The following is a 15425-nucleotide window of genomic DNA, read 5'->3' as shown; positions in this document are numbered from 1 at the left end:
AATACAATGAAAAGTATTTTTCCAGTCTCACCTGTAAAAGGTAATCCCATGTGATCTCGTTTGGACGGCAAACCTGTTGGTACAGTTAAACGCAGCACATGAATGAGGCATCTTTATTCTCCGCTTTGCCCCATCCAATATGGCGGCGAGGATGACGTATGATTCTACGCGGAAGGCGGCGTCTTTAATGGTCCGGAATAAATTGAGTGCTACACGTTGATGGATTAATTTGTTCTTCTACGCCCTTTTTGAGGAATGTATTGTAGGACTTAAACCAACATCTGAAGAGGTGAGATCGCTCCTTTTTTTTCCCCTATTTTTGCTGGTGGGATTGACTCTGCCCTAAGGGCTATTCTCTCTCTCTCTCTCTCTCTCTCTCTCTCTTACTTTGCACTATTACACAATAAATATTCACAGTGAAAATATTTTGTAAGTGCGGTTCATGAACCATGTTATAGGATTTGTTGACAACTCGCATCGAGTTCGTTACACTTCTACCCGGCGTGAAGCACATGTGGTTGTGACGTCATCGTAAACAAATCCGTTCTACTCATCCAGATGACTTTGCAACAGGGCCGTTGCCAGATCTTTCCACTCTGGAACCCGTTCTCAAAAGATTTCGTTTTGGGGCGCCCAAAACGCCGGTGCCGTGTGGACGCCAGGCCGAAACGATAAACAATTTTATCAGATTCACCTGAATCCGTTGCCGTGTGGACAGGGCCTAAATCTTTCCCCATTGCAGACCGCTATTCCAGTCTCACTTTAAGTAGGGAAACCCTTTCTGGAAAATGTTACACACTGGTGAAAGGGTTAAAATTTTTCATTATTCAAAAAAATGAAAGGAAAATGCTATTCCATATTAATGTGCATGTTGCTTCAGTCTTTTGTGTATCTTACTTTTTATTCATTGATACAAAATTCCTTTTTTATAAAAAAAAAGGGGGGGTATAAACCGGTGTTTCTGCACTTGGAATAACTTGGAAAGTGCATTTCAAAATAATTGTCTATTTTCAGTTATCAGCTTGTTGGACATCAAAATAGAATTTGCAGAGAAACAGGTTGGGATGGGAACGCTCCTGTATGTGAAGGTAATTTTGTTGTTGAAATGTTTAATTTTCTCATAAAAATACTTTTCCAATATATTCCTATGAAAATAGTTAGTTATGATACAAACTGACCTTTTTAATTATTTACATGTAATTTCTGCTATGGGGGAACATCACTGATTTCTCCAGACTCCAAAGGTGTTATATAGTGGTGAACACAAAGAAGTATCCTGTACCAAATCATTCAACGTTCTTTTCAAATCTTAAACCTTCTCATTTTAAAATATGATGACATGAATGTCCTTTCAGCACAAGCTCTGGTCTCTTTATTTTTGTAGAGTCTGTTACAGAGACTGCATTTTCTCAAAATAGATAGGTAAAGAAAATGAATTGTGATTTGGTGCTTCCATAATTAGTGACTTTAGAGGAAGGATTTGAAGATCACTATAGACATTTAGTGTCATAAAAAGGGATTTTAGATAAAATATATAATTTTAGTCAGTAACTCAGATATTATTAGTACACAGAGTATTAAATAAATCATTAATGATTAAATAAATCAAATCTATTCATTCATTCATTGCCTTCATACTTTGTACTTTTTCATCCTTACTTGTGTAAAATTCTTTCAGGAAAGACAAATTAAAAGAATTGAAATGTATCACTCTTTATGTATTGTTTGTAGAAATTCATTATTATTATTATTATTATTATTATTATTATTATTATTATGTTGCTGTACAATATGATGGTTCCTGGCATTTCTTTCCATCTTTTTTTTTATCACATATTTTATACAATCCTTTTCCCCTTCAATATTATTCTACAATAATTAAAATATACCTGAATTTTTATTGATTTTTTTCAGTGGTGAACTGTCAGAAGCCTTCCAATATAACAAATGGAATGTTTGAACCAGAGGAGGAATCATATGATTATGGAGAAGCAGTTATATACTCTTGTAACAGAGATTATAGTCTCATTGGACCTTCAGTAATAACATGCTCCAATGATGGAACTTTTCAGCCTCCTCCTCCTCGGTGTCTGCGTGAGTTCCACTCGATTCACTGTTTCAAAACTGTTTTATTAAAATAAGAACAACGTTTAATTTTATAGTATAAACATGTACAGGAATAAAAGCATGTGACATGCTTTCTATACACTTGTGTCCAACTTGATAAATGAGATGTTTTAATAATCTGGCTGATGTCTTGTTGTATTACTAAAGTATGTCTAGATAATTCTCCTTCCTCATGATGCCATCTATTTTCTGAAGTACACCAGTCTCTTTTCTAGAAAAACAAACAAACAAACAATCTGCTAATCTACCAATGAGCCAATATTCACAATCTAAAAATGATAAAGAACAGTTCCTGGTCATACACAGGAAAGGCACTGATGCAAGTAATCCAATATGCAAATACAAAGACAAGGTCAGAATCACAGGAAAAAAGTAGGCAAAGAGGTTCACAAGCAAACACTGGCAATAGAGTCATTCAAAACAGAGACCAGGGAAGGTCAAACACCAAAGTCAGTCAGAAGATACATGGCTTAGAACTGAATGAATAGACAAATAATAAGGCTTCATATTGTATACAAAGTCCAAGTGTGAACCGGATATTGAAACAACTAAGGAAGAAGTGATTTGAAATTTAAGGGAAGGTGCCCTCTGGTGGTGTGGCAGTGAATTGTCTGTCGCTGGTGTGACCCCGAAGTTTCTATCCATCCATTATCTGTAGCCGCTTATCCTGTTCTACAGGGTCGCAGGCAAGCTGAAGCCTATCCCAGCTGACTATGGGTGAGAGGCGGGGTACACCCTGGACAAGTCACCAGATCATCGTAGGGCTGACACATAGAGACAAACAACCATTCACACTCACATTCACACCTACGGTCAATTTAGAGCCACCAATTAGCCTAACCTGCATGTCTTTGGACTGTGGGGGAAACCGGAGCACCCGGAGGAAACCCACGCAGACACGGGGAGAACATGCAAACTCCACACAAAAAGGCCCTCACTGGCTGCTGGGCTCGAACCCAGAACCTGCTTGCTGTGAGGCAACAGTGCTAACGACTACACCACTGTGCCACCCCCAGAAGTTTCTAAATGGCTGGAAATGTCAATATTAAAGGCCTAAATCTGAGGGACCCCAAGTACTCTACAGAATAGAGGGATCTGATTGCCTAATCTGTGGTGAATAAACCAACATAGAACATAGTAACTCTCTCACTCTGTATTGGTAAAGATACATATTACAATGTTTTGAATGTTGTTGAACAATGCTTCTTTGTAGATTTTCAAGGATTAGAAGTTATGGTCATTAGCCCAGGTAGGTTCCCAAATTCCATTAATGCAGTGTTTCTCAATCCTACTCCTGGAGCCTGTCTTGTATATCTTCTATCTATCGCCTTGGTTCCAAACACACCTGAATAAAATTGGTGTGATTAACATGCTCTTGGTTAAACCAGGTGTACTCAGCTAATCAAAAGTGCCACTGGTGAGCTCAGTCAGCTAGGTGGAGCAGGAAAAATTGGAAAACATGTAGCACAGAGGGGGATTGCAGGAGAAGGACTGAGAATCAGTGCATTAATGTAATACATTTTTAATGAAAAGAATAGAAATGCTAAAAGCAGTAGATCATAGAAGAGAGTGATGACTGATGAGATTTTTTTTCAAAATATTTTAAAGCTGTGTCCCAGGGAATAAGAGTAGATGAATATTTTTCCCCTGATTTACCTTCCATGATTGGCCAGTTCCCCAGTTAAGATCTTTCTGTCCAATACTTGTCAGCCGATATGCCACACAATGGCTTAAAGGAGGTTAATTGACATTGCTCAAACATACTTGTTCAGACTTAATTATTATTAAAAGACTTGTATTACATTTTTCAAGTACTGTAATCAGAGTATTGATTCATTATCTTTCACCCCTGTAGTTCTTAATTTGTTCTTTGAGGACACACTGACCTGCAATATCAGAAGTTTTGTTTACTCTCAACACACCTCCAACTCAAGGAAGACAATCACTTTGATTAAGTGTTGTGTTGTTGTTTTTTTAACATGCTCTTTACTAGTACTTTGGTCCTGACTACATATTGTAATGATGGTGGGTTAAGAGCCGTCTCCTCCTCTGCAGGCGCTCCTTGTTGCGCGGTGGTGCTGAAGAAGACAACACCCCATGCACTACGCTGAAAGTGAGCAGCAGTGGCTCAGTGCCAAGGGCCAAAGACTGCACTACACACACACATGAGAGGAGGAGCGGTTTAATGTAGCACAGCTGGCAGGCGCTAATTACAGCACACACATTCACCCTCCCAGGGCTCACCTCGAAGTATATAAAGGCTGCGCATGGGACAGAAAGTGATTACATCCTTCTAATGCTCAGCCTGATATTCTGTGTGTTTTCCCCATGCCAGATACAAGCTTAGACAATGCACTCTCCTGCTGGGAAGGAGGAAAGGCTGCTGCTAAGCCATAAAGGACTCCAGCCCCACGTACATTTCCTCAGGACCCTCCCTCACCCTTGCTGCAAACCACTAGATCCACTGCCACTCCACTGCCAAGGTCACTGCACCTCCTCACACAAGTAAAGAAAAGAATAAAAATCCCACCTGTTCTGCACCCTACGCCTGTTTTTTTGTGTCTGTGTGCCGCTGGCACTAGGGATCCCTTACACTGGTGGAGAATACAGGTAGGTGACACGGACTCCGGCAACCCAACGGTGGACCCTGTGGTGCGCCTCCTCCTGGACGTCAGCATGCAGCAGGGACAACTGTTCCAGGAGCTGGCCCACGGCCTGCACATGGCCACACAGGAGGTCCTGAGTTTGAGGCAGATCCCGCCCGCAGCCATGGTCCCCCTCCCCAACCCAACCCGTGACACCCAGTGCCTGTTGATGAAGCTCACTGTGGATGATGACATTGAGGTATTTCTGGAAACCTTTGAGAGGGTGGCAGAAAGGGAAAGTTGGCAAACCCAGGACTGGGCCCCGATCCTCAGCTCAGTCCTCAATGGTGAGGCACAGCAGGCCTACTATGCCCTCCCCCTGGTAGAAGTAGAGGACTACAATGTGCTCAAAGAGGAAATCCTGGCCCGCTGCGGGCTCTCTCCCACCTGTTATCACCCAAATGAGGATGGGTTCCCTTTTGAGTCTGGTTCCTCTCAAGGTTTCTTCCTCATGTCATCTGAGGGAGTTTTTCCTTGCCACCATCACCACAGGCTTGGTTATTGGGGATAAATTAGGGATAAAATTAGCTCATGTTTAAAGCCTTTAATTTTCTCTAAAGCTGCTTTGCAACAATGTCTATTGTTAAAAGCGCTATAAAAATAAACTTGACTTGGCTTGAGCTACTGCCAAATTCCACCACTGGATCTATTGGCTGGGGCAAGAGCCCCTGATGCAGATGGACCATCTTCTCTGGATCATTCGGAGGTGGCTCCAACCCAACCAGCTGACCCCCACTGACCACTTCCTGTGGGGTCTCTTGGGGGAAGAACAATGAGCCATGGTGATGAAAGTGGCCCGATCCCCCAGGGACATGGTCGCTGCCTTGGAGTGTGCACTAGCCACCCTCAAGATGGGCAGAGGGGAAAGAAGAGCCCCATTCCAGAGGGAGGCCTGCTATGCTGGCAGCCAGAAAACTGGGATGCCCTAGAGGGCACAGGAAGAACCCATGCCGCAGCCATCTACAAGGGATCAGCCTATGCCCACTGAGTCGGAGTGCCATGCTACTAGACCCTTCAAACCCTGGTTGGTGGGGTGCACCCTCCACATTGGCCACAAGCTGCAAGGCTCTGCCCTCACCCTCAGACTGAACACCATTCCTGTGTCTGTGCTCCTGGACTCAGAGAGTGCCATCACCCTGGCTCGTCCCTTGGCCTTAACCAGGGCCTTTCTATTCTGTGGGAAGCTGGCCATCACCTGTGTCCATGGGGACATAAGAGAAGTTCCTGTGGCAGAGGTCCAGATTGGTGGTCGAGGACATGAGTGGCCCATAATGGTTGGACTAATCACTGATCTCCTTGTGCCCTCCTTGTAAGCAGAGATTGGCCAGGGTTTCCCACCTCCATTGCTGTCCCAGGGCAGAGGAGAAGGAAGTGGAACACCAGGCTTTCATTTCAGCCCCAGCGCACCCTATCAGCTGCCTCTGGGACCATGTTCCTGGCCAAGCAAGAGTCAGCAGGTGCTGAAGCTGAACGTGAGCCCTCCTTACCCACTAACCCTCTCACTAATTTGTCCCAACAGACCTTAGGGGAAGGAAACTTCAGGAGGGAACAAAAGAGGATGACTGGCTGAAGCACTGCTTGGGTCAGGTGCAATGGGTCAATGACCAGAATCTACACCCCAACCAGGAGCTGCCCTCGACCTATGTTCTGGTGAAGAAGGGCCTGTTGTATTATCACTGCAAGCACTGGGGCAAGCCCTGTGACCTCCTCATTGTTCCCAGAACCAAAATTGACACCATCATGCACCTGGCCCAAGCCCACCCACTAGGTGGCCACCTGGGACCCCAAAACACCCTAGAAAAGAGTTGGGATTGGTTCCACTGGCCAAGGATGGTGGCCGAAGTACACAGCTTCTGCTGGCACTGTCCTCAGTGTCAGCAAACCACCCCATACAAGTCTGCCCCAGCCCCATTGATTCCTCTCCCTATCATCAGGATCCCCTTCAAGCAGGTGGGCATGGATCTTGTAGGCCTGCTCTTTAAGTCCACCCATGACCATAAATACATCCTTGTGATTGTCAATTATGCCATACATTCTCTAGAGGCCATCTCTCTCCACAAGGCACCATCCAAAAACATTGCCAAAGAACTGATACTCCTATTCAGCGGAGTCAGGATCCCTAAGGACCTGCTCACAGACCAAGGGACCCCCTTCATCTCAAAACTCATGTCAGACCTGTGTTGGCTACTGTAGGCCAAGCACCTCAAATTTTCAGTCTGTCACCCCTAGACCAATGGCCTTGTGGAGTGATTCAACCAAATGCTCAAGCATATGCTGAGGAGGGTGGTTGATGAAGATGGTGGGAACTGGAACCTACTCCTCTCCTAGGTCTTCTTTGCAGGCTGCCATGGGATTTACCCCCTTTGAGCTCTTCTTTGGCCAGCACCCCAGGGGCCTGCTGGACACAGTCAAGGGAGCCTGGGAGGAGCAGCCTTCACCCTTCTGCTGCCTTATTGAGTTTGTTTGTTTGTTTGTTTGTTTGTTTGTTTGTTTTATCTGTAACCGCTTATCCCGTGCGGGATCATGGGGAGCAAGCTGGAGCCTATCCCAGCTGACCATGGGCAGGGTATATCCTGGACAAGTCACCAGCTCATCGCAGGGCTGACACACACATAGAGACACAAACAACCATTCACACTCACGGTCAATTTAGAGCCACCAATTAACCTAAACTGCATATGTGGGAGGAAACCCACACAGACATGAGGAGAACATGCAAACTCCACACAGAAAGGCCCTCGTCGGCCGCTGGGCCTGAGGCTGACTGAGGCACAGTAACTAGGATACCACATCGGCTGGGGGCTTTTGAAACCTCAAGAAAAGAAGACTGAAGCCATCCGTAATTACCTCCAGCACATTACCAAAAAACAGGTACGTGCCTTTCTGGGGCTGGCTAGCTTACTGCCGGCGATTTGTGCCTAACTTTGCCTCTATAGCTTCCCCCTCTCAGATCTTACCAGGAAGGCAGACTCCCAAGAAAGTCCGCTGGACCCTCGCTACAGAGACAGCATTTCAAACCCTCAGGACAGCTGTTCTGAGGAACCTGCACTTCCAGCATCCCTTCCTGGTACACACTAATACATCTGAAATGGGCCCAGGAGCCATGCTGTCACAGGACTTTGAAGGAGAGGAGCACCCCATTATTTACATCAGTCGAAAGCTGACTCCAACCGAAGAGAGGTATGCAGCAGTGGAGTGAGAAGCCCTGCCCATTGGATGGACCATCGAGGAGCTCGGCTACTACCTAACACTTCTCCTTAGTCATTGACTATACCCCACTTCAGTGGATGGCAAAAGGGAAAAATTGAAATCATAAAAACCCCTCTGGTTTCTCTCCCTCTGGGGCTTCTCATTCTGAGTACAACACTGAGTGGGGACTCAGAATGGAAACACAGACAGCCTCTCCCGTCAGCATGCACTCTGTGCACAAATTGCATCGACGGGCAGCTCAGAGCTGGGGGTGTGGGGTGTGGGGTGTGATGTAACGACAGCGGGCTAAGAGCTATTTCCTTCTCTGCAGGTGCTCCTTGCTGCACCGTGGTGCTGAAGAAGACAGCACCCCATGCAGTATGCTGAAAGCAAGTAGCAGCAGTTTAGCACCACCAGCCAAAGACAGCACCACACACACACACACGAGAGGAGGAGCAGTTTAATGCAGCGTGGCTGGCAGGTGCTAATTATAACATGTGCGTTCACCCTCCCAGAGCTCACCTCAGAGAATAGAAGGGCTGTGTGCAGCACAGAGTGAGTACGTCCTTCTAATGCTCAACTTATTATTCTGTGTGTTTTCCCCATGCCATACATGAGCTTAGATGACGCACTCTTCCACTGAGAAGGAGGAAAGGCTGCTGCTAAGCCGTAAAGGACTCCAGCCCTGCATCCATTTCCTTGGGACCCCCCCCCCCCCCCCCTTGCTGCACACCACTGTCACTCCACTGCCAAGGTCACTGCACCTCCTCACGCAAATAAAGAACAGAATAAAAATCCCACCTATTCTGCACCCTGCACCTGATTTCATGTGTCTGTGTCTACCGCTGTCACCAAGGATCTCATACAGTATTTTCCTCAGATGTTTGGAGAATTCTCATCTCATCTCATCTCATCTCATTATCTCTAGCCGCTTTATCCTTCTACAGGGTCGCAGACAAGCTGGAGCCTATCCCAGCTGACTACGGGCGAAAGGCGGGGTACACCCTGGACAAGTCGCCAGGTCATCACAGGGCTGACACATAGACACAGACAACCATTCACACTCACACCTACGGTCAATTTAGAGTCACCAGTTAACCTAACCTGCATGTCTTTGGACTGTGGGGGAAACCGGAGCACCCGGAGGAAACCCACACGGACACGGGGAGAACATGCAAACTCCGCACAGAAAGGCCCTCACCAGCCACGGGGCTCGAACCTGGACCTTCTTGCTGTGAGGCAACAGCGCTAACCACTACACCACTGTGCCGCCCCGTTTGGAGAATTCTGTGCAATGATATTCTGGAAGTAAGATGCTCGGTTTGTAAAGAAGAGCGCTGCAACTTCTACATCGATAGCTGTAGTGAGTCACATCAACTGGGCTAAAGGAAAATCTTGCAGTTTTTTCACTTTTCATCAGTTCCTGGAAAGTTTTGGTATTTAAATACTGTGTATATTCACATCTATGATTAGTTCAAATGTTAAGTGTGAAACCCTTGGGGGAAGACATGATAACATATGATAAGTGGCGTTACAGTCCTCTGTTCCAAGATGTTTGTTCAAGTTTGACATGAATGCCACTCTTTATGACTTTCACACATCTTCATACTGTCAAGGTCAAGGCTTTTTTACTGTCATTTTAACCGTATACAGTTGGTATAGTACACAGTTAAAACAAAACAATGTTTCTCTGGACCATGGTGCTACATTAACATCACAGGACTACAAACCTTCATATAACAACATAAAGTGCAAGAGTGCAGCGAATGTAAACATTGCAGATATTAACCTATATACAACATAAAGTGCAAACATCAACAACATAGAGTGCAAACAATAAGGACAGTGCAAAAATGACAACTAGCACAAACAGACAGTCCAGTGTCAACCAGTACCAGTCCCTGATAATGTGTGGAAATTTTGAGGTAGCATATGTAAACAAAATAAGCCATGTGTCACCGCTGTCCTGAAAGTAGCTGTGGATTCTCTGGGCGTGTGCGTGCTTTGCTGCTTTGATGGCCCGAAACAGTTTGGCCCTCACTACTCTTAGGGCCCCCATGTCACCTGCTCTGAAGGCAGCATCTTGGGTCTTCAGGAGTGCATGCACCTCTGCAGTAATCCACAGTTTCTGGTTGGAGCGAGTGGTGATGATCTTAGAGACAGTAGTGTCATCAATGCACTTGTCGATGTAGCTGGTCACTGGTGCTGTGTACTCCTCTAAGTTGGTGCAGTGACCATTGGTTGCAGCCTTCCTAAATATGTCCCAGTCAGTTCTCTCAAAACAGTCCTGGAGAGCAGAGATGGCTCCTTCTGGCCAGGTTTTTACCTGACTTAGAACCAGTTTGGAGCATCTGACAAGCAGTCTGTATGCTGGAATTAGCATAACAGAGATGTGGTCTAAGTAGCCAAGGTGGGGACAGGGCTCCTCCCGGTACATGCCAGGAATATTTGTGTAAACAAGATCCAGCGCGTTTGCCACTCTCATTACAGGGTCCACATACTGATGGAATTTAGGGAGCATTAACCTGAGATTCGCATGGTTGAAATCTCTGGTGACAATAAACAGTCCATCTGGGTGTGCATTCTGCAGTTCACTGATAGCACCATACAGTACTGTAGGTGCATTTGGGTAATTGAGTGATCAGTCTCATTAAATCTGAAGGTTAATAATTAAAATTGAATCAGTCTTATATTATCATTAAATCACTCATGGAATCAGTCTCATTAATCAGTCTCATTAATTAATACCATTAATTTTGGTGCTTAATAATAAATTACCAAACAGCTAAATTATGGTATATTCCAAATTATTATGATCACTTACCATATTACATAAATCATATGCACCTTTTAGAATTCTTTGGAGATTGGGGACTTCAAAGATATTGGAACACAAATAAACACACAGTTTCAATAATAAATGAATTTATTATAACAAAGATAAAAATGGATAATGGCAGTTGAAATATATACAAACAGTGAGGTGTGTGTGTGTGAGATGTGTGTGTGTGAGTGAAAGGCCCTATGGCCTGAGCAGAAGGCTAGCGTGGGATGCTAGCTAGGTATGTTCGTGTGTGTCCACGTGGTGTAGGGATCACCACGTGGGATTTGAGGAGAACAAAGGAATTAGCCTTGTGTGGCTAAGCTAAGACAAAGGGAAGCTAGCTAAGGTGGGTTTGTGAGACATGTGGCCATGTTTGGAGGCCTAGATTAGCCTAGTGTTTAGCTAAGACAAAGGAATGCTAGCTAAGGTGTGTTTGTGTGTGGGGAGAGAGAGAGAGGCCTTGTGTGTGGCCTACAAAAAGGATTAGCTCTGGTAGCTAACTCCACGTGTGTTTGTGGGGGAGGAGTTGACCACGTGGTAAGGCCTATGGCCTAGCAAAAGAAAGAAGCTAGCGTGGGATGCTAACTGAGGTGTATTTGTGAGGCCAGATGAGGCCTGTGACCACGTGTTTGTGTGTGTGTCAGGCCTGGTGACCACGTGTTCGTGTAGGCCTAGATTAACCTCGTGTGGCTAAGCTAAGACAAAGGGATGCTAGCTAAGGTGTGTTTGTGAGTGGGGGAGGACCGCCACGTGTTTCTAAGACAATACACTTAGCTTTGGATGCTAATGGGACAAAAGAAATTAGCCGTAGGCTGATTTCACTAGCTTATAACAGTACTGAATCCACTGAAACCTTGATAAGGTCAAAATGTGTGATAAGGAAATTAAAGTGTTAGTCAGGAATAAAGAGAAGCATGCACAGCCTATCTATTAAAACAACTGAGAGATTAAAACAAAACAATAATCAATTCAACACGCTGCGTGTTTACAGTGTAACAAACCGTTCCTGAGTGTAAATTCACACTACTTCAATAAAAGCTAATTCCTAAGACTAGGTTTTTGATTATGCCCAAAAATGCTAGCCTGGCAAGCCAGACTAAATGTAAATATTTAGTCTGGCCTCGATCCGTAGACATTTCTGAAGGGTGGGGGTGGAACAAACCACTGTCTTTCAAACTGTCTCTGTGCGTATAGGCCAACGCTCTGACCAATCAGCGCAACAGTGACTGTGACGTAGTCAGAGCGCGCAGTGGGGGAGACCTTGAAATAAATAATTTTTCAAAATGCGTATTAATTAATAAACAGGTTCTAGATATTAAGAAGTTTGGAGATAATGACCACAAGTTTGGAGTCTGTACCACATACTTAACATACACTCTTATTTTTTTCAAGTGTTTTTCAAGGGTTTACTTAAACTGTTTTTGAGAGTTTTTATTTAGTGGTGTTTGGTGAAATAATTTCCCTTAAATTTAAAATAACGGGAAAATAAGAAACAATCAAAAAGTAATGTTTCAAAGCTGTTTATTAATTCTTCGTACTGCACAAACTAGCCCCATCCTTTTGGCTATGAGCGGAGCCAGCTGGTAGATCAGACTTTTGCCATAGCCGGTCGGCAAAACAGCGAAAACGTCCTTCTTGAAAAGGAATGAGCGGAGAGCCTCTTCCTGCTCATGTTTCAACGAAAACTCCAAGTCTAATTCTTCTAAAACTGATTCCAAAGCGAAGTCAAACACGCGCTATTCTCTAGCCGTAGCCATCTTTCCTGCTGTGCTTTCTCCAGCGTCGCGCAGCTTTGTCGTCACTCCTGCAAAAGCCCACCCAAAGAATCCAAACAAAAACCTTGCGTTGTGTTTGGCGGGCACGATTTGATGCCCGGGGTGTTTTTGTTTATATGGTGCGAGGCTAGACCCATTCGCTAGGCAAAAATATTTTTGGCCGCTAGGCGGGTGGGTCTAGTTTACTAGGCTACAAAAATGCCAGTCTTACGCAAGATTATGAGAAGATGTCCCGAGACTTTTGGAGTTTTCACCATTGTGGAGATCTCCATGAAGCACAGGGGATTTCTGGGAAGAGGTTGAGTTCACAGGAGCCCGTAGAGACTTCTGTAGAAAAACAAAAAATTCTTGATCCGATGCTTCATAGCTTGTGGGATGAAAATCTTTGTAGAACAATGTGCACAGAGCTTCAGTTAAAAAAGGGTCCAGCCGCTCTCTTAACTTTGAATTAAATTGCTTTTGGGCGGCAGTTGTGATGTCACTGCTAATACGAATAAAACCGGTTGTAACTCAAGCTGTGTTTAAAAATCGCTACCTTGGCGTCTACCTTGGCCAAGGGTAAGAAAGAAATCGCGCTAAATCGTGGATCTTGCAAGAAAGAGGTCTTTTTGGGTTTGCTCGGGTAGAGCGAGCCTCTTTGTGTCCGTAGACCGCTGGTCCCGGGATGGAAAGAGGAGGAAGCGGAAGCGTGTTCTGTTACTTATGCTTTCCTGTAGGATGTGACGTTGGTGATCCCGCCCCCGCGTGACGCAGGTCAACATGGAAGCTGGTGATGGGAGTTGTAGTCCTTAAAGGGACTGTTGTAGTTCTTAAACGGACTGTGTATTGTACCTATAATCCCCCTTTTGGTCTCAGGGGTATGATGGAGTCGTAGCACTGAGAGCATATATAAGGACGGTACGTACAGTCCACATGTCCGTAGTCCTTGAGGTAGCCTTGCTCTGTACAGTCCATGGTGTCCTGTGAAAACTGTGGAAACTTGTGAGTTCCAGCAAGACAGTTGGAGGCAGAGGCATTTTGGGCATATACTCAGGCTATGGGCATTTTGGGCATATACTCACTCTATAGGCATTTGGGCATATAACCACTATAGCTAGGTCAGAGTCACATCAAAAATGTAAACGGTAAACACTACATATATACTTCATTTCCTACACATAAAAAAAACAACAAGAAAAGAGAAGAAATGAAGGAAGGAAGAACAGAAGCATTAGTGTTTGGGTTGGTAAACCTAATCTTCTGGAGGAGTAATAGCAGCGGGTGGTCTGGCCAGAAAGCGTGCGCTACTGTGGCTAAAGCTGTCAGGGACGCAGACCATCTTATCCAGCTTGGTGTGTAGTGTTGTTATGTATGGGTTGCCTGGGCAGACCCAGTGGATGTCTTTAGTGGAGGTGCACATCTCTAAGTCTTGTGGATTCACAAAAATGAGGATAGCACTGCCAAGACTATATGCCAGGTGTATTTGCGATGAATACACACTAGTAATAATAGCAGATTTTAGTATTTTATCTACCATGTTATACCGAAGGGTTATTACTTTATTGGGTTGATAAGTCTGACCGGGAATGTTAGTGTACGCTTATGGGTGAGTGATGCGTACAAGCTAGGTGGACAGGATGGGCCGAGCTATCGTCCACCCCCTTTTGGAGTGGGGACTGTTCAAAAGGTTTGATTTGATTATTATGGAGTGTGATTAGGCCTGGATGTCCTAATGCAATACGCAACGGGACAGTTTTCCCACGATCGAAAGGTCTCGACCAGGGTGGTAGGAACTTTGAGATTCGGGCGTAGTAGGCCTTTTGTCCTTTTACGCTTGAATCAAGATTCTTTTGGACATATGCAAAGGTTGACTGTAGGTGGCATCGTAGGTTGGCGACATGTTGATGTGCGGTGTATGCAATTGTGACGCTCATGTCCTCTGGTTTGTATAGGAGATGTGGTGGGAGAACCATCTCCCGCCCAGTCATCATCCCAAAGGGTGTGACTTCAGTGGCTCAATGAGGGGTGGACCTAATGGCCCTTAGCACCAAGGGAAGTTTCACATCCCAATCTTTACCATGGTTTGTGACATACTTTTGCAGCATGCTCACAATGGTTTGAATGGCTCGTTCAACCTGACCAGAGAATTGAGGGTGGTACGCGATATGGAATTTCGCCTCAACGCCTAACATGTTCCACAGCGCAGCCATTACACCAGCAGGGAAATGGGTGCCTGTAGACGAGTCAATGGATAGAGGGAGGTTTTTCAAAGAATTGTGGCCACTAGGGGGAGTCATGATGTCGGGTGTTTCGACACCAGACTCTGTGTGCCAAGACATGAACTGAAGTTCATTGGAAATTTGGTCTCACGTGGCGCTTGGTTGGTTGGTGTTCGCACTAATCTCATCGCAACAGGTTTGTGCATGTTTTGTGGGGTCTAACGATGGCGGGGTCATGATTTGTGTGAAGCTGACTAAGTTTATGTTGCAGGGTTTGGTTGGGATTGGGTCACCTTGTGAGAGCCGTGTCTGAGAAATGGTGGCGAAGACTTTAGCACACATGAGCGTGATCTCCGATCCAGTATCTATAAGGGCATAGAGGGTGAGTGTACCCTCGACCACCACGGGGGTGTAAATGCGTTTAGTGTTGCTCCTTCTAACTAGATCGCCTAAGAACTGCATCAGAGGTGCGTTTTGTGGGTTTGCCTTCACCACCAGGGGGGGCCCTACATCCTGACCCTCGCCTGCTGTTTCAGAGGGATCTCCTCCCCCTTTCACGAGATATACCTGTGGTTCCTGGCCTAGTCATGCCAGCGGGTAGCTTTTGTCATTTTTCTTGGGCTCTTTTATCTTATCTGTTGAGGGGTCTGACCTCTGTTGTAACAGT

The 15425-nt window shown here is 45.2% G+C and overlaps 1 protein-coding gene across 1 annotated transcript in view; it reads left to right on the top strand.

Annotated features, from left to right (window-relative positions):
- LOC132895889 (sushi, von Willebrand factor type A, EGF and pentraxin domain-containing protein 1-like) overlaps positions 1-15425 on the top strand; it is a 220294-nt gene that overhangs the window by 85415 nt on the left and 119454 nt on the right. Inside the window, exons 17-18 of the mRNA XM_060936640.1 lie at positions 1015-1088; positions 1915-2094. Coding sequence (XP_060792623.1) covers positions 1015-1088; positions 1915-2094 — 254 coding nt within the window. The remainder of the gene's footprint in view (positions 1-1014; positions 1089-1914; positions 2095-15425) is intronic.

This window comes from Neoarius graeffei, chromosome 13, assembly GCF_027579695.1.
Source record: "Neoarius graeffei isolate fNeoGra1 chromosome 13, fNeoGra1.pri, whole genome shotgun sequence".
Taxonomy (NCBI): domain Eukaryota; kingdom Metazoa; phylum Chordata; class Actinopteri; order Siluriformes; family Ariidae; genus Neoarius; species Neoarius graeffei.
This window is presented reverse-complemented; position numbering and strand designations above follow the sequence as displayed.